Genomic DNA, 20302 nt, shown 5'->3' with positions numbered 1-20302 from the left:
TTGATTGATAAGCGAAGTGAAACATTCGGAAAGTTGACGATCTTTACTTACTCGTGCTGACTTGTGGACGTTTTAGGTAGAATGCAGCGACGGATCTACCGGCTACGGACGAAGGAAACGAGCGATCTCGAGTCTACCGCCAGATCCCAACAAGATATTTGAGATCACTATCACGTCCTTCATCAAGGTGAACTACGAGGACGACGAGGAAAACTTTGAGGAAATGGTCAAGAACGCCACCAAGATCTATAACAATAAGAAACTGATCGTCGGCAATCAAATGACCGAAGACGACGTGAGGTAAAGTTCACTGAAAAAACATTATATTATTATTGACACAAAAATATGTTTTTGCAAATTATGGGTTATTGTTTTTAAATAATGAAAAAAAAACGCATCCTTGTAGATTCGTGGTTTTCCTTGATTAGAATTACCAAATATTTCAATAAACACCAATGAATACAAAGTTGGTTTACCAATTTTCGAAATAGCTAATCGCTGTCAGTATTTAGAGATTATTTTTTGGCCATCAATTGAGTGAGCTCTACTTCAAACTTCGTTAATGGTGAATTGTCTAGCTCAAGAAAACTCAGATTAAGAGAGAACGTAGAAATTAGCAGAAAAAAAATGAAACTATTTGGTAAATTTTTCAACAATTAATATTTCCTAAAAGACAATTTGTTGCTTTTTTTGGCTAATATTCTTAATTTAATTTAAATTTTTGAAAGCAAAAAATATTGGAAATAATTTTTTTTACTATGCGGTGTGGTCAGTTAAGTGCTCAACATAGGGAATTTTTTTATCAATCGCTCTTTCTTCTAGTTAGATTGTTTCAGTATAAACATGTTGCTAATGTTTTACGTTGTACATGAATTTTGTGGTCTATTAAATATTTAAAAGATAATTTTCGCATTAACCTATTTTCTTGGAACGATTAGTAAGAAACTCTTTACAAAATATTATAGTTTAGAGCTTATGAGATATCTAGATCTTTATTGTTCAATCTAAGATAACATTTTATACAAGACATTTGCACAAAGTTTTACCCGATAAAATTGTAGCTTCCTCTTCCAGATATTACGCAGACAACGACAGAAGCGAGCCGGATCTGGTCAAAGTGCTGAAAACGGAAGAGAAATACACGAATATAATCGCGGAGAATCGGGCCAGCTCAGCATCCCTTCCCGCGGCTTTCGTAATCGTCGCCCTAATTAAGTCGCTAATTTTGTAAATAATTATCCTCCCCCGGAAATTTGTCCCGACAAGTGCGAATACTATTTCCTTCGTCGTTTCGCTAGCGTCCGTTGCAATTATTGTAAATACCCGCCGGATCGTGTATTTATTGATTTGTAAATATGTCTGTGATAATATAAGTAATGTCTCCTGGTACTTGTGACGCGTGTCCGTTACGTCATGGCGGGGGTGGGGGTAACGCGCGTCGCCATGTCGCACTGCTGACACTTCGGTCCGTGACCTCCGCCTCTCGACATGTGTTCCGTTGTCGGATTTGATTTTCGTAATTTTTGACGACTAAAAACGTTCTAACCAACCGCTCAACCGTGCGTGTTAATAAACTGCCAGTTACTATAATTTTTTTACTTAATTTTAGGGAATAACGCCACTTTTTCGTTTTCCTTTTTTTTTGGATTTTTTTTTTTGTCTAAAACCGCAAAAAATATAATGTGAATTAATACGACTAGTCTTTGGTTTGTAATTTTATTCGAAATAAACGTATAACTAAAACCCAAAACGAGTTTCATGTGACCCGATTGTGATAGAAAAATGTGAAGATCGAAATTTTGAAATCTTTAGTAAATTCGGAGTTATCGTTAATAGTCGTAATAAACTTTGCTGTGCCGATAAAGGAAAAATAACGTTTTTTTGTAATGCAAAATACCTTTTTGGGTTAATTTTGGGAAATTTCTGTTCATGTCTGCTCTTTCGCCGAAATAACTTTTAAAATAGCTTGAAATTTATATTTACTTATATTGTGCGTTAGGGCACCGTTGCGTTGTTCTGGGAATAAAATGGAGTCGGTATTATTATTGGGATTCCCGAATCGCTAAATATCATATTCGGATTCGGATTCGGCTTGAAGAGGGTTTTAGGTAAACTGGACATCACAAACGCATAATAATTTATTATAAAATATATATCGTTATTAAATAATGATAAGTAATACTCTGTAACTGCAAGATGTTATTTAAAACATTTTTTAACTAGTCAATTAAAAAGTCAATTGACCGTAGTTATAATAGTAATTGACAACACTAGTAGTAACCCTATTAAGTACATGTATTTATCATATGATTGAAATTATTGGTGCTTACTTTCTTCTTGTTTGAATTTATGAAATTACAATGACAAATGACAATAAGAAAAATAATTTCGAAGTCTTTTACATTGTGTTAGTAGACGAAGTAATAAGAGCGGAGAATAACTTTACAAGTAATAGAAAATTAAATTTTGAAGCTTATCTTGGACGCAACTCCTATAACCAGTATTTTTTCGGCGTCCTAAACTTAAATACCATGAATTTTATTGCACCCTGTATAAGATCCATGATGTTGACATTTGGCAGTTCGTAAACCTCTAGATAATGAAATTTAAATTAAATGGTGCCACATAATCATTTTTCTCATAGTTAGATGACCAATATGATTTGTGTTCTTGCTGCGTCCTGAACAACTGTATACAAATCGAAGACTAATGTATAACTTTTTAGATTTGAGTACTCGGTCAAGTGCAGCGACGGGAATAAGGCAATTTGCAGAATTTTAAGAAAAGAAAAACGCCACTTATATCATTGTATCATTATACTCCCGTTCAGATTCTTTTTAAAGACGAGGCTACTTTTTCAAAATGAGGCACTTGCTGTAGAAGCAAGACATAAAATTTTTTGGACACCAAGGAGTCCAGAGTTAAATCCCCTGGACTTCTCAATATGGTTATACTTGAAAGATTTGATTCGCTGAAGATGTGGTTAATTCTTTGCAGCTGCTGCGGCAGAAAATATAAGGAGCCGCAAATACCCATAGGAATAATAGGAGAAGTTTTTTTACATTCAAAGTAAAATGTATTGAGCGGACAATTCCAACATATATTTTTGTATTACTATTATCAAAATTATTATTGTTAAATATGGTTTTTTATTGCTTCCCGCATTCCGTCATCAAGATATGTTTATTTCATCTTTCAGGTATTCATAAAGAAATTAGATAAAAATGTTTTGCAATTTTTAAATGCAATTTTCAACTACAACTCTACAGGTGAAAAATAAATCGATTTGTCTATAAAATACGTTGCAACTAGAGCCCTCTGGGCAACTAAGTTTCAAATTCGTAACTGTCTTGTTAAAAAAACTTTCTCAATTAATGAAAAAATTCAGAATATAATTTTAAGTTTGAACGCAATGTATTTACGAAACAAGCGACATTTGTATGTAGCATGTTGAGCTCAATCATAATATTTTGGTGTCTAGTATCCCCAGTTTAGAGATTATCATTCTTTATAAATTACCCTCGCCTATGCTAATATTTCTGAAATCACTATGAACAAAATATTGAGTGTGTGAAATTTAAAAGCATGTTTGAAAAATCATTCCTTTCTTTACGAAAACATCATTGCCGTCACAGGCGCGTCAATTTTTTCCATCCTTAACACGACTACAATACTACAAGAATACCGCAAGACTATCTAACATCTACTTACATAGCACTACCTAAAAGAAAACACACGAAACTGAGAGGACAACAGCAGGTCACAGTGTGGTTCCAGAAAAAGAACTCACACAAGGAAAGCAATTTTTTGGTTTAACATTATTAGCAGAAAGGAGGCCCAAAAAGAACTGTGTACTATGCAAATTACAAAAAGGCGCGTACAGAACCGCACTGAATGAGCCAAAATAAATGGCAATATCGTAAGTAACAACAAGGACGCAGGTGATACGGTATTGCTGGAAGAATCAGAGGAAGATAGTATAATCAACATCTCAATAAACCGTGTGAGAGTGAAAACATTGCAATACTGATATGTAATTGGACAGGGAAATCAACAGTCAACTGGACCACTCTAAGGAGATAAAAAGAATAGAAATCTCAATTAGAGCAAGGACACCAAAATGCTACATTTGAACCCTACTTTTATATGGAAGCGAAACGTTTAGCCTCAAGCGCGACGACATCGAAAAACTTATTGCGTTTGAGATGTGGCAGTTGGATCAAGCCGAACAAGAAACGAGACTGTATTGTCCAGCACCCAAGCACGTCTGGTCTCGTTACTTAATATATAAAAAAGCGCTTGCATATGCTCCACCAGCTGATGCTAGAAGGAGAAATAGAGGGAAGACGTAATATAGGCCGCAGAAGGAAGTCATGGCCAGGAAACATCAGAGACTGGACCCATATTAACGGAAATGTTAGATAGGGATAGAGAATCCTATGTCATAATAGTTGCCAACCTCTCGAGAGACGGGATAAAAGAGGTGGAAGGCCACTATGGTCCGTAATAGCTATATCGGTTGTTGACACAAGTATAGCTTCGAAACGCAAGCAAAGTGAAATGGAGGTGATCTTTGTTTTTCTTAACCCGTCAATTAAAATAAAAGCGCGGTACTACGTCGATCTAGCACAACCATTGGGACGCTAGAGAAATGGGTGAAACAAAATAAAAAACAATTGCGACACTTCAAAGTGCACCTTGCCGGTCTGCTGGGGCGGGAAGGGAGGAGCGTCACCGGAAACGAACGATTGCGACCGAGCTCCTCTCCCGAAACGTCCCAAAAGCGGAACGCCGGAGTCTGATCGGGATCAGTGCGGGCTGGAATTTTGACGAGGGAATATTATCTCCACTCCATCGAGCGCGATCGGGAAATCGAAGGGTCCACACGCGCGAGTCGCGATAGAAATTGAAAAAAATAGCCGGGCCGAATTTCGGGCGTCGGTGGGTGTCCGAGAGAGGGGAGTCTTCCCTCGCAGGGCGGTAAGTTCTAAAAAGTCATCGTGGCGGGAGTTTCATTTATTTGAGTAACCCCCCGCTGAGAATATTAATGAATTCCTTGTATTTTGGGGTTACCGAGAAAAATGACATATTTATGAGATATGTGGCGAAATACTATAATCACTGCTTTGAAAATTTGGTTTTATAAGTACATATTGGGAATGAAGAACATGTTAAAATATTTTCAATTATACAGGGTATTAAAAAAAAGCGTTGCAATAAAAAAATATTTGCAAAGACAATATTTTCGCATATTATGATTATTCAATAAATGTGTATGTATGTAACGCAGTAAATATTTTTGAATTTTAATGCCACGTTCCTAAGGAAAAATATAAAATATTCAAAAAGCATGTTTTTCTATATATTTCAATCTGCTGTCTTTATAAAATGAAAAATATATTTTTTTTACTCCCTACTCTAAAATACTCAACTATTCAAAGATGAAGCGTACGGAAAGTGCCACTTTAAAACGTCAGCTTCATTGGTGACGGTCTCGAACTTCTCCCGTAGATTTTAGCCATAGAATTTTGACGTTTTGTCAGTTCTGACAGACATGTCACAAGTCACTCAGTATTCATACTATTTTACAAAACTGTACACAAACCAATGGTCCTGGAAAAAGTATAGCATGACAACACGTTGATAAACCTCTTCGATAACTAGTTTATTAAGCACTCGCTCCGCTCGTGTCAAATGAAACTCGTGACTAACATTTCATTTATCAAACTTGTTGCATAATATACTATCAATATATTCAAATGCATTACTAAGATCTTAGTAAAGCGCCTAAGTAATCCCATACAGGGGGTTCCGTAAAAATTTGGCAACTTGGCCAATTTAAAGCTAATTTTTTCTACTCTTTTCTTTATCATACGATATCATCGAGATATGGGTACCTTCAAAAATGAATTTATCTTGAAATCATCGTGTAAATACCGAAGGAAGGAAGTGCTCCGAAAATACCAAAGTTTTTCTTCAAAATATATATTAAAAGCTGGTGAAGGGAAAAAAACCAGCCCCGTCAAAAGAATATATTAAACAATTTTTTTTTTGTTTGAAATTTTTAAAAAGTCTACATGTTTTTTAAAAACTTCAAGAACATCGTACAATGAACTTGAAATATTTTTTCTCTACTCCCTACTCCAAAATACGCAATAATGCACTGATTAGAAGTGCGCAAAGTGCTACTTTAAAACTTCACCTTTATTAAACACTCACGAGTCACTTCAAGCGTTTCCAATATCTAAGGCACAGGTTGGAAGCGATGGGATAAACGTTAATAAACTTCAGTCACTCGTTGCTGCTTATTCAACACTAGCTCCACTCGTGCTGAAAGAAACTAATGACTAAAGTGTCAATTATTGAACTTATTATATATTATTTTCTATTCCCTTCTCCAAAAAGGATAATTATGCACTGACCAGACGAGCGGAAAGTGTCACGTTAAAAGTCAGCTTCATTAAACACTGTCGCAAGCCACATCTCCGAGTCGCTTGTCGTTTTGTCAAATCAAGCACATGTACCCAAAAACTAGTAGTCATAGAACAAGCACAAGCAAACGAAAAATTTAACTCAATATATGTTAACAAAATGTGTAATATTTGGTAAGGCATTACCCACAAAATTACAAATATTCCAAATACTATTTATAAATCGTCTGAATTCCTCCTGTGTCGATTGATGAAACGAACTGCTGACGCCATCCTACTGACATCTCAGAGGTTAACTGAATCTGTAACTGAAACTCTGAAAACACTAAAAGGATGACGCAGAATCCAGAAGATTTGTAAATAGCATATACAGTAGCCCGTGGAAGTTTTTTTGAGAAAAATAACAATTATTCTTCTTTTTAACAATATCATCTATTATAGATTTCCAAAGAACACTCAAAAGCATCGTGGTTTGCATTACCTCTAAAAGTGTGTAAAATTTGTTTAATTTAACGTAATTAAGAAAATTTTAATATTGTTACATTATAATCTCACGACAATGATTTATTGCCCCTCTAGAGAATTGTTTTCTCCCACCTTACGTGATTACTGTAACAACCATTTATATTTAGGCAATACTCCCCACCTTAGTGTTGCCTAAATGCCTATAATTGCATCACAACAGCAATTTTGCGGATGACGTATGTATCTTTTAGTTAAATGTCCGTGGTAATTCCTTCAATAAACGCAGAATTATTTGACCGCTCCGATTGGTATTTATTCGAGGTGTGTTCAAAAAGTATGGTAATTGAGCGGCTGCGTTCATTCGATCTTCGATATTTTTCTTTGTTATGTTAGTACACAGCTTCCTAAGCCTGAGCCAGTTTGCACGTTTACTTTTTCTTTTGTGTGACATTAGCGTTAGACATGTTTTGTGTGCTCGGCGATTTTCTGCTGTAAAAAAAATGCAACTGGGAATTTTCATAAAATTTTGTGTAAAAAATGGGATACAGTGCTGCAAAACACTTGAAATATTGAGAACGGCAAATGCTAAATCTACTTTGAGCAAAAAAATATGTACAGTGGTACAAGCTGTTCCAAGATGGCCGAGAAGACTATAATGACGAACCTCGCTCTGGACGTCCCAGCACGTCATCAATGATGAAAGCGTTGAAGTGAAACAAAGCGTGTTGAAAAATCGTCGAATCATGATTAGAGAACCAACTGAAGACGTCGGCATGTCTATTGGCTCGTACTACGTATCACAAGTTTTGGGCTAGAATCGTGTAGCAGCAAAATTTGTTCCGAAACTGCTTAATTTTGAACAAAACGACGTCAACGATGACCCTGATATGATCACAATAGAAGAACCAAGAATCGGCAAGACCGAAAAAAGCACGTCAAGTTCAATCAAATGTCAATGTTTTGCTTACTGTTTTCTTTTATTATTGTCTCGTAGTACAACAAGAGTTCTTACCACAAGGTGGTACGGTCAATAAACAGTATTATTTTGAAGTTATGCGCTGTTTGCGAGACGCAACACGAAGAAAGCGTCCGGAATGCTCACTCATCTTTGCTTGTGCCTAACTTTTTGGCCAAAAATAAAATCACAATCATGCCTCAGTCACCAAAGTCAAGAAACCCATGAAAGGAAGGAGGTTTGGAACGATTGAGGAGATAAAGAAAAACTCGCTGGAAGAAATCAAGACTATACCAGAAAGTGCTTACCAGAAGTGCGAGGACTGAAAAAACGTTGGCTCAAGTATGTTATATATAGCGGAATTACTTTGAAGGGAACAACATTAATTTTTATGAATAAATAAATATTTTTTGATTAAACTCAAAAGTCATATTATATGGTATATTTCATTTGACGAGGATGCGAGTAATGTTACTGTACGAGATAATCGTTTCCACTTCATATTAAATGTAAAATTATCCGACGTAAAGTATTGCAAGGATGGCTAAAGATACGTCTTAACGAACTTACAAAATTGGAAACTATAAAATAATTAAAATCAGCCGATACAACGGTTTTTCGTTACTATGCCATTCCGCTATTACCGGAACTTGTTTGCACAAAACGAGAAACAAAATCGCATCGTGCGTTGCATAAATTTAGGCCCGCCTACCGCCCAATTAATAAATTTTAGTATTTAACTGTTTTGTTTCCCATGCCCCTAATAAACCGCTATTTTAATGCCTTCGGCGGAAAACGGTTTCAATTTTCCGGTTTGAAAACCGAATTATTAAATGATGTTTATTTTGTAGTTGCCAACTTTATACTGGGCGTCCCTTAGGATTGTGGTATTGTATAAATAAAAATTTATTAATATCGAATTGTAAAGTATCGTGGTAAATTATGTCTCGAGGGTGACTCAATAAATCTTTTTTTCTCTGCACGCTGATGAGGGCATTAAAATGTTTATTCCAAAATAACATTAATAATAAAATGAAAAATATATTCTTCACAGAAATAAAAGACATATAAAACATTAACTATAACGTGTGAGGTAAATTTAACACAAGCTTAGCTTTGAATCCAAAATTAAGGGTGAGATTTTAAGAGGCATTCTTGGGTTAGTCCTAAAGCAGAAAACATCTCTGGGAGAGCGTAACTAAATGTAATTGAAAGTTATTGTCTCTTCGAAAAATAAAAGTTGAATTACCAGAAAAAAACCTGAGTGTCAGTTATTCTTCATAATACTAGAATAAATAAATATTCAGGCATCCTGACCATATCACATTTTTGATGGCAGCAGTATCCAGAAACCAGTGATCGCATTAGACAAGGGGAAATCTATCCCAAATTATCCTTTACAGTTCGTATTATTCTTGTTTTTGTGTTTAGACTTAGTTTTCTGTTCCGCATATAAAGACTATTATGAACTATTAACAACGGGTCAAGAACCAAATACATCAAAATCATCAGCTTTATCATTCGATTTAGTGTCGATTTTGAATATGATTCCCGATTTTAATGGAGATAGAAAATGTTTGGATACATTTTTAAGCACTTGCGCAGTGGCTATTAATTTAATTGATACAAGTGTAAAGCAGGATCTTGAACCAAAATTCTTACAAAACATTTGGCTAATGAAATGAAAAAGTGCAGCGTATGAGAAAACTAGTCATTTTTCTTACTTTCGATGAATTAAAAGTAGCATTAAATATGTATTTTTCTTTAATAAAAGCAAGTATAAATTGTAATTTTGAATTTATAAATTATAAACAGTATCAGGGAGAAAACGTTCACGATAGGTACGCTTGATGAAGATGACATTGAAAGATTATCTGAAAAAGCAATCGAATTGTACCAAAATAAATGGCGGTTCATTATGCGGTTATTGCACAGACAAATAAAACATTTACAAGAAAATTGTTTTATAAAAAGTAAAAGTACGAATTTTCCCAATTTTTCTTATTTTTCTTCATTTTCAGATTGTGGCAGAAACAATCACAGTACAAATAATTGTCGATTTAGACAGCATCAGGCTCATTCTAACCCCAATCATACACCACAAAATTATTTTAATCAACCACGAAATCACGTCCAAAATAGAAGCCGACAAGGAGATCGTTTTTCACACATTTAATCACAATAATGAACTGGATCAAAGTGCATCCATCGCATTCGCAAATACGAACGAACAGTACAATCAACAATATTACGTAAATTTCAATCAAGAGCAATTTGACATCCCCCAAGAAAATGAAAATCATTCGGAAAACTAAAACCTGACTACGTGAGGGCACAGCAGTCAAACAAATAAAAAAAATCGATTTCCAAAAAAATTGAAAGTTTACAATTTCTCACTATTACAAAAGTGTCCACAAATATTATAGTTTGGATCAAAATATATTTAGCTTAGGAAATAGGATTAGTGCAAATTTAAATGATGTTATTACAGATTTTCCAGAAGAAATACAAAATAAAGAAATGTATAACAGAGAAAAGCAATAAACAAATGACTTAAATAAACACAATGATGTAATATTAGAAAAGAAAATATTATTTGGAGAGCTTGAATTACGAAAATAATAATTTGGAAAATTCTAAAGGAAAAAATAAAAATAACATAGTTGATCCCAACCATAATTTAAGAGAAAAACATATATTTTCGAAGTCAACAAAAACGAATTAAAAAAGCTTAGTTTCATAGAAATTTATTTTCAAAGCCGGTGCAGATTTATCTTTAATTAAATAAAATAAAGTAAGGGACAATTTAAGAATAGAAATACTATTCTACAAATGAGAGGGATAAATACCAAGCCAGTATTCACATTAGGGCAGATAGAATTTTATATTAAATTATATAATATAATTATATCTTCCTGTTTTCACATAGTATTTAATACATTCCTTATTGATAGTGAAGGAATTTTAGGAAGAGATTTCTTTGTTTTAAATAACTCAAGAATTTATTTCAAAGAAGATAAGTTAATAGCTTATAATCAAATTCAAATTATTACCTCTAAAAATTTAAATTGATTCTAAAGCTCGTTCAGAGAACAAGTACCATGTTTGAATCTTGAAAACAATACCTCAGTCTGCTGCGATTGCAAGTGACAAACAATATTTCCAAAATTATAGACAATAAATACATTTTATCAGTCATAAACCTTTCTGAGGAAGATTATATTTTTGAGCCGGGTGAATTGCCTTAGTATAAATGATTGTTTTCCTCTTCCACGACTTAAATACTACTAGACTCGTTAGGAAAAGCGCGATATTTTACTAGTCTTGATATGACTTCAGGATGTCACCAAATTAAAGTGAACGGAATGGAGTATAACGAAAATATCCTAATTCAAAATAATAAAAAAAAATTGAAGAGCACTAGAATAAAGCAATTGATGAAATTAATTTTTTACTTTCAAGTCAGATTTTGAGGAACATTCAGAAATTGTTCATTTTATCCTAAATCAATTTCAATTAAAAGTTTTAATTCCGACAAACTCCATTTTGCAATCAAAACAAGGTCATCTTCATAATGCATTTTAAGCCCTTTAAAAATTGTTGCCGTTAGACATTGAATTTATTCATACTCTATTCAACCCTTTAAATTTACATGTTTAGGATAAATGCATTCCCAGAAAAAGTACAATCAGCCGTAGACAAATTTCTTTTAATAAATCCATCCTCAAAATTTTTATTTATCGATGAAAATAAGCAACATTATATACAGATGTCCGAAATCAATTTTCTTAAATGAAACACAATATCGAATGAAAAACATCTATGCAAACAGAACGATCCATTGGTTGACTCATACATACCCTAATTGCGTATATCTGCGAATTTCATCCCAAATATATGTGACAAAAGAGTTATATATCCAATTGATGGCTAAGAATACGTGGCTGTTTGTTCCCTCTCATACTTGTAGACGTCACTTTGTTAGATTTAGGTAATTTAACTTTGGCAAATGACTGTAAAGGATATACCAAGTTGGCGTCACTTAGCGCTCATAGTGTTGTAGCAGTATGACAACGAGTGAGTTTTTGCCAGCTATAAATATCGAACAGGATATATGTTGTAATCTTAAAAACGTAAATTTTAAAACTAACATAATAGTATATTACGCAACAAGCGCAGCGGAGCGAGTTTTTAATAAACGAGTGAGTTAAAAAGTTTACCGAACGTGTTGCATAATATACTTTTTCTACGACCGTTAGTTTTTGGTTACATTTTCGCAAAATACGAATACATTCACTAATATGACTGTCAGAATTGAAAAACGTCAAAAGTTAAAGCGTGGGAAATATCTCCGAAAACATCCGATTGCTCCCAAATCCGTGCGGTAAAATCCCGGAAATGTCCGAAGTGGCCCGGATCCGTGGGAAACGAAACTGCCTTGGTAAAGTGACGCTTCCCGCACGCTAGATCGGTGTATAATTAGGTATTTTACAGACGGGAGTAGGAAAAATATTTAATTACTCACATCGACGATTTAAATGTGGCTAGTCACAAGCTGGACGATATCGACAAAATTTCAAACGAATTGGAAAACAACCGAATCAAGTGTTGAAGTGGATGAATTGAAAAGTAATGGACAAGACATAGACAGTGAAAAAGAACAATTGAGGGAAAACAGATATAACTTGAGTTCTAGTAGAAAGACTTTGGGAAAACAGTACTAGAGTAAGGCAAAACATGTTAGTGTTATAATATGTAGATTATAAGTAATTATTTAGTTTCTCCCGTATTAGAAAACAGTATAAAAGATGTAAACATTTTCTTTTTTTTAATTGATATTTTGGTTTTCATTTACTTTGTTTTTTTTTCTTCTTTATTTTTTAACATTAAAAAAAATACATTTATTAAAATGTTTTTTCCAACGGGGATGCTGTCATATCATAATAATGTACCATAGGTTTAAGTTACTTTAGGTTACCTTTCAAAATACGCTTTCAGTTGCAATTAATAATATTCCTAATATTCATTAGCAAACAAATTAAATTCGGATCCGAGTCACTTGGGACTTTTCCCAGATATTACCGCACGGGTTTGGGACCAGTCGGATGTTTTCCGAGATTTTACCGCACGGTTTGAATTTTGACGTTTGTGATTTCTGACGGTCAGGTCAGTAAATGTATTCGTATTGTTTTGCTAAAATGTACCCAAATGTAACGATTGTAGAAAAAGTATAGTATGCAACATGCTTGGGGAACAAATAAATTCTTGATTCAAAAATGTATATATACGCTTGAATGTCACGTGTATGTGCATTTCCCATATAGCTATTAGATAATATGGCGGCCCTACTACGGTAAAAATTGATGCGTCATAATTCGCCATGATATTTTCGTAGAGATGGGAATGATCTTTTATGTACTTAACTCTTAACAATCTGTCAATAGCCATGTTGAATTTTGCAAAATCATTGGTTAAAAACGAGATTTTAAATCTTGCTCAACGCATGTTGAACGGCGACTTTCTCAATTTTTTTTCATAGTTGCTTCGTAAGTGTCTGTATGCATTATCGGCATAGGCAGGGCCTCTATATCTTTAGTAGCTATATGTTATTTCAATATATTAGAATAGTAGTTCTATTTGTCACAACTGTCATAATTAACCAAAGGACGTGGCATTGGCGGGACACCATGAGGATGGCCAACTAAGTGAGGTTTTTTTTTTGGCAAACGCTGACCTCAATGAAATCAGCGTAAGATGACCTTTTTGCCACACCTTGTGTATAAATAGTTATGTAATATTAGGTCTCTACATTAACCCCTACAACTTTTTTCTAAAATTGAAAATAAAAAAAGATAGATGAAGATAATGGATCACTCTTTATAACAACGAGAAAACCAAAAAGTTCACTACCGAAATCCTCTCTTATCGCGTCCTGTTCTCGATAATCAAATCCAGCTCGCAACAAAAGACACGTGCCACCGTAAATTAGCGTCGAACCGATGTAAAGCGCGTTTCGTACCGGCGTTTAATCCTCAGGCCCTATCCGAACCTAATCTTTCCGCCTTCCAAGTCGTCTGGAGCGTTCGTTTCCGTCCAATTTGGCAATAATGGAGCCCCGATCGAATCAAACGGAGTTAGAGGAAGGCCCGGGGCTCCAGGGTTTATCTAAATTCCGCTTCGGGTTGCGTTATTTATCGCCGTATACTCCAGAGATACACACAACAAACGCGGAAGGATTCGATTAGACGATTTGCTGCGAATACATCATATAATAATTGAAACCGAAAATAGACAGCATGTTAATGTTCAGTGAAACCCTCACATTATAAGAGAAAAATTCATAATTAGTTCTTTCTATTCCCTTCTGTAAAATATGTTATACACCGATCTACCGTCCGGGATGCGTCACTTACCACGTGAGTTTCTTGTCCCACGGATCGGGCATTTCCGGGATTTTACCGCGCAGGTTTGGGAGCAATCAGATGTTTTCGGAGATATTACCGCACAGCTTGAATTTTGATGTTTGTCAATACTGTCGGTCATGTCATTGAATGTATTCGTGTAGGTTTTGCAAAGATGTACACAAAAACTAACGGTCGTGGAAAAAGTATAGTATGCAGCACGTATGGTAAACTTTTTAAGTCACTCGTTTATTAAACACTCGCTCCGCTGCCAAATAAACTTATGACTCAAATGCCGTTTACCACACTTGTTACATAATATACCAATCTCCATTAGATAATTGAATTGAATAATTTTTTTTTAATGGCGTGTAATAAAACGGAGGATTCCTTTCGTACAACCAAATTTAAGTCCATGGTTGTAAGTAGAAAATTAACTTATATCATCATATAAATTGGGTGATAGTTCAGGAATTAATATTCCTAATCTCGTATTATAAAATTGATAACCATTAATGACATTAATTAATAACATAATAATGAAATGAAATTCTTCCTTATCGGTGAACGAAAAAGTCATTGCTTAAAGGTTTTTTTAGTTTTACGTTTCAGGAAAATACTGAAAGATGTTACAGAATGACTAAAATTGTATTCAACTGATATTGTATTCAAATGATAGCAGGAAAGACAGGCAGCGGAATATCTCAAAAAAAAGTCTAGCACTTAGCTTATTCAAGAGGAAAATATTCCAAAATATTCCATTAAGTAGAAGTTAGCAGGATACGAATTTCACGTACTTGCACGTTGCAGAATATTTTGATAAGATGTGTAAGAGTTGTATAGTACCAAAGAGTTGTATAGTACCAAAAACGTGGAAAGATAAAAAATATTACTAATGCCCGTTAATCTTTCATGAAAGGCTTCGAACGGTATTAAAATACGACCGAGAGCGAAGCTTGATCCTTAAAACAGAGTTTATTGGGAAATATTGGGAAAATATGATTACTGACATGTTAAAACGGACTCAATAGCGGATGTGGATGCTTTAATTCGCGAAGCATAGAAAAAAAACAACTTCATATTATAAAAAACAAGAGATTATCCACTAGCTTGCCAGCAAAAATATCTGAGAATATATATTATTGCAAATTGTATTGATAAAAGGAACAAATTTTAATGCCAAACTATTGAATTCTCATAAAACTCCTCACCATTTGGAAATGGGACATACCGTTATATAATGAAGAATTTTTTAATTAAATTTCATTTTGCATAATTCCCCTTCACAAAATCCTAGAGAGATTGGGATCGGCGATCACTCATTCTTAAAATTGCATATGTTTATTGCAAACTTCTTGGAATTGTTGCATTTTTGAATCAGTCCTTGTAATGGCAATATTCAAACTTCACTTTTTTCACAAAAAATAAGCAAAAGTCGGGGTAGTACAAAACACGCAGACATTTTTTACAAATAATATCGCTTTCTTCTTGATTATACCGGGTGACACAAGAAAGTGGGAACACTATAACTTTTAAACGGCTAGATAGCGATTTTTGGAGGAGTTGATTAGACTGAATGTCCAATTTTTTGACAATATATATACATATATTTTTTTGCATTTTTGGATTCAGGAGTACGATTTTTCTCTTTTTTTTTTCTTTTTTTTTAATTTTAAATTAATTAATTAAAATTAATTTAAATTAAATACTATTTACCGGGTCACCTGATCATGGGAAAAATTGTAAATGAAACTTTTCTTTACTTAGCCAATAGCATTTAAAGTAATGAACTATTATTTTTTTAGGATAAACTAGTTTTTTCTCTTAGCACCCTAGTGGGAACAAAAACTTTTTAAAACCGGTACTTTTTTGCAACATTTTGACGCCAAAATTTTCAAAATCCGTTAAAAAATAAGCTCACAGGAAGGAAAAACCGAGATTAGTTAATACATTTTTATAAAAACATAAACTTCCGACAGTTTGTACATATCTATGTGATTATCGATTTTGTCGTATTATCCATTTGGATAATCATTGAAAACAATAAGCAATTTACAAATGGAGAACAAGTTTCTGTCTGTTTCTGATATATAGGGAATGCAGAAAAAGTTCTCGACAGGCCCGTACATTATATGCAACCCGGTATCCGGGACGTCGCATTGCTGCATATTCTTTCTTTAGAAAACTGGAATTGAAAATGGGAAATCCACAAAATAATCGACATGAGGTGATGTTTGTGTCAATGTAAAACTTGTCTTACAGTAACACACGTTGATATACCACTTCAAATCAATTCTACCCAAAGAGTGGCAGATTTGAAAAGAAAAAAAATTCTATTCTCTTGTTCTTCAGAGTTTCAGGTGAAAAGTGCTTGTAGCTTATGATGTACGTATACATACGTATGACTGTATCCCCGTATTTTAACTTTTTACCATAATAAAACACTTTCAACAAAAAATTCTTATCATTGAATCTCAGAAGAAACTCCTCTCTGATTTTTTTTTAAATACTAATCTGTTTTTTTCTTTCCACTGCATAAGCTAGTCGAGAGTTTCTTCTGCATTTTAAATCTTACCGACGTGATAATTAATAATGAAGAGGAGCAAAGCCACCAAAGTAACATTTTGTTTTCATAAAAATGTATTTACTTATCTGGTTTTTCCCTCCTGTGAGTTGCTATTTGCCATTAGACAAGTAAAGAAAAGTTTGATTTACAATTTTTCCCATGATCAGGTGGCCCGGTATTGGTATTGGTATTAAAGGGGGGCGCCCTCGCGGGCGTCCAAGCACTTAGGCCACCAGATGGGCCCGTTGTGCCCCCAGGTGGCCCGGTAAATAGTATTTATGATGGTCACAGCCTCCTAGACACAAGTCTCAATAATTAAATGAAAATTTAAAAAAACAAAAAGAATATGGAAAAACTGTCCAATCCTACGTATCTCCTGAATCCAAAAATGCAAAAAAAAAATAGGTCGTGCTATTTAAAATTCGAAAGTTATTGTCGTCGCCCAAACCGGAAGTGTAAGCATTGACTACATATTGTCAAAAAATTGGACATTCAGCCTATATTAACCCCCCCAAATTTCAAATCGCCATCTCAAGCAGGTTAAAAGTTATAGTGTTCCCACTTTATTGTGTCACCCGGTATATCAATGAAAACAACTAATCAAAAATTAACAACTGCACCAAAATATTAATTTGAAAATTAAGGAAATTGTATATTTTTGAAAAGTTCACGTTATTCTGAATCACAATATAATTGCAATGTACAGGATGTTCGATTATGTATATTATATACTTAACAGCAGCAAGATTTTAAAAAATGCCCCGCATATCAAATACTAGCAGAATGCTGTCCCAAACTGAAAAAAAACGAAAACAAATACCGGTCGATCTATATCGTGTGTCGGTGATTTTTCCGCGTGTCTCGAAAAACGAGCGGTTTCCGTCCGGCCATCGGAGAGAAAACACGCGCTAAATTAGTTCTAGTCCGCTCCCTCTCGCCACTACCCCTCCGCCACGGTCCGAAACCAAATAAATCGGAGACACCTATATATACACGGGAGACGTAAATTTTCCTCGGGAAAGCTGCACTTTATTTACTTTTCCCGCGGCCATAAATCTGGCCGGACGGGCGGCGGCAACATCGCCCGGAAAAACGTAAACTTGTTTAACGTCCCGGAGTTTTGCTGCGCCGCGTGTTTGGATTGTAAATAGATAGATAGAAATTTTTGGGGGGGTTGGGGGGTCGGAAGGGCGGGAGAAGTGGTGGTGGAACGAGGGTTGGCTGTTATCGTCGCACGAGAGGGAGTCCAAAAAATTTCGTCTTAAACACGCGATCAACTGTTATTATTTACAGCCACTCGTAGTTAGGTCCAAAAGGAAAAATCTCTTTTTATATAAGAAAAGGCAATGTATTAAAAGTTTAGTTTCTACAAACTATAGTTGACTAGCACCAAGTTTGCACCAAAAATTATCTAATTTCGCTGTCAGATATTCTATCGACGAAGTAATAATATATATTTTTCTACTCCCGTTTGTAAAATACCTAATTACACACCGATCTAGCGTACGGGAAGCGTCATTTTACCACGTCAGTTTCGTTTCCCACGGATCCGAACCACTTCGGACATTTCCGGGATTGTACCGCACGGATTTGGGAGCAATCGGATGTTTTCGGAGATATTTCCCACGCTTTAAATTTTAACGTTTGTCAATTCTGTCGGTCCTGTCAGTGAATGTATTCGTGTTTTTTTGCGAAAATGTACCCAAAAACTAACGGTCGTAGAAAAAGTATAGTATGCAACACGTTCGGTAAACTTTTTAACTCACTCGTTTATTTAAAACTCGCTCCGATGCGCTCCGCTCGTATCAAATAAACTCGTGAGTCAAATGCCGTTTACCGCACTTGTTGCATAATAGACTATTTTTTATATATCCCCATAAATTCTATGTTAACCTATGGCCTTTTTGTGTGGGGAGAACTTAAAGTATATATAGTCAATTTTAATATTCCAGAATCGTATAATTAGGAACAGGTTTGGTTTAGTTAGTTTATAGTATTTCAAAATCGCGGTCTTTTTAAATCCGAAAAATTTTTGAAAGTGATAGATCTGGATATATGTCAATATTCATGACACATTTTTAGACATCCTGCAGGTTTTGTATAATGAGGATATGTAACCCAATATATCTGTGGTGCTCGCTTATCTCAAATACAGGGCGGACGTTAGATTACTTCATTGAAAATAATCGGCTATACCAAATAAATTAAAAAACATATATCCAATAGATAAATTCAAAGCGAAACCCCCCCCATACGTGTGCATTATTGCATGACACGTTATTATAGAACGTGTAAAACATATCACAAAAACCAAATCAAAAGTTCATTTACTTATCCCTATATACAGGATGTTTATATTTTCGCGGACAAGTAACAACTTTGTTATTTGAAGTATACTAAGGCATTCTTAAATTTTTCGGAACGACATCTATGAAGTAACTAGAAATAATTCCAAAATAAGCCTACATTATATAATAGCAGTTTATTTCCAATTGGTAAGATGACCCAATTACAAGAAATATTGAATATAAATCGTATGATAATTTGGTGAAGTTAACACACATATTGTAAATGAAGTTTTGAAAATGGATATTGGATCTGCGTAGCTGTTGTAAGAAAGTTGATTGATGTTTCCCTTCCAACCGCGGACATGAAAACGTAATTGTAAGAGAAGAAACGGACAATCGATTCCATAATGAACCAACTAACTTGTAGAGAAATGATACAGATTGCAAGTTCCTGCGTAAGCTCAGAGGCAGTATAGCGAATCTTCTTAGTAGAAGATCATGATCAACTTCCCTCTCAGGATCGGAACCCCCCTCCCTGAACATTATATAATTCAATAACCATCTCTGTACATCGTGTGCCAAATAAAACGATCCACTATACGATCTGGAAACCCATAGGAGATACGAAAAAGAGTTTCGTACAAAAGTTTCCTGGATTCTCCTGGATATTTAAAATATTATAACTTTGTTTATATAGGGTGTCCCAAAAGTGCCCGCCCTGACATCAACTTTGTTGTTTTAAATATATTTCAGCATTTTTGGAATCCTTTTTTAAAATAAAGGTCACTTTCTTAAGAAATTCCTATTCGAATTTTGCAGGCAGAAATTGAAGTTATATGTTATTTTTTTCATAGTTTGATTGCCCCATATAAAATTGTGTTGTTACGCTACCGATCCAGGTATTGCAACCAAAATTTAGCCACACACTAAGGAGATGATGCACTACTGAATCAGTTTGACAGATGCGCCTCAACTTATACAGGGTGTCCCAAATAGGTGGTGACGTTTTGACGAATTCAATCAACAAAATCTCAAGATTTTCAATATATCTATTTTTATTCAGATATCAATTCTAGGACAAAAAATAAGGTAAGTTTGTTATTTATCTTATATTTACATTTACTTGTTTTTTTGAGATATACGAGGTTTAAGATAAAAAAAATTTAAAGCTAGCCCACATTAGGTCACTTGTTGGA

General features: G+C 34.5%; 2 protein-coding genes across 2 annotated transcripts in view; both read left to right on the top strand.

The window, feature by feature from the left end:
* LOC132708006 (uncharacterized) overlaps positions 1 to 1742 on the top strand; it is a 77542-nt gene extending 75800 nt beyond the window's left edge. The window contains exons 6-7 of the mRNA XM_060680072.1: positions 77 to 300; positions 1075 to 1742. Coding sequence (XP_060536055.1) covers positions 77 to 300; positions 1075 to 1231 — 381 coding nt within the window. The 3' untranslated portion in view covers positions 1232 to 1742. The remainder of the gene's footprint in view (positions 1 to 76; positions 301 to 1074) is intronic.
* A 3084-nt stretch (positions 1743 to 4826) lies between these two features.
* The window catches only part of LOC132700030 (uncharacterized), an 85758-nt gene continuing 70282 nt past the window's right edge, over positions 4827 to 20302 (top strand). Inside the window, exon 1 of the mRNA XM_060667105.1 lies at positions 4827 to 4980. The gene's annotated coding sequence lies outside the window, so the exon portion shown is untranslated. The remainder of the gene's footprint in view (positions 4981 to 20302) is intronic.

Source organism: Cylas formicarius, unplaced genomic scaffold (assembly GCF_029955315.1).
Source record: "Cylas formicarius isolate icCylForm1 unplaced genomic scaffold, icCylForm1.1 PGA_scaffold_10__41_contigs__length_53128322, whole genome shotgun sequence".
In the NCBI taxonomy this organism is placed as follows: domain Eukaryota; kingdom Metazoa; phylum Arthropoda; class Insecta; order Coleoptera; family Brentidae; genus Cylas; species Cylas formicarius.
The sequence above is the reverse complement of the archived record's forward strand: the minus strand, read 5'-3'. Positions and strand labels throughout refer to the sequence as shown.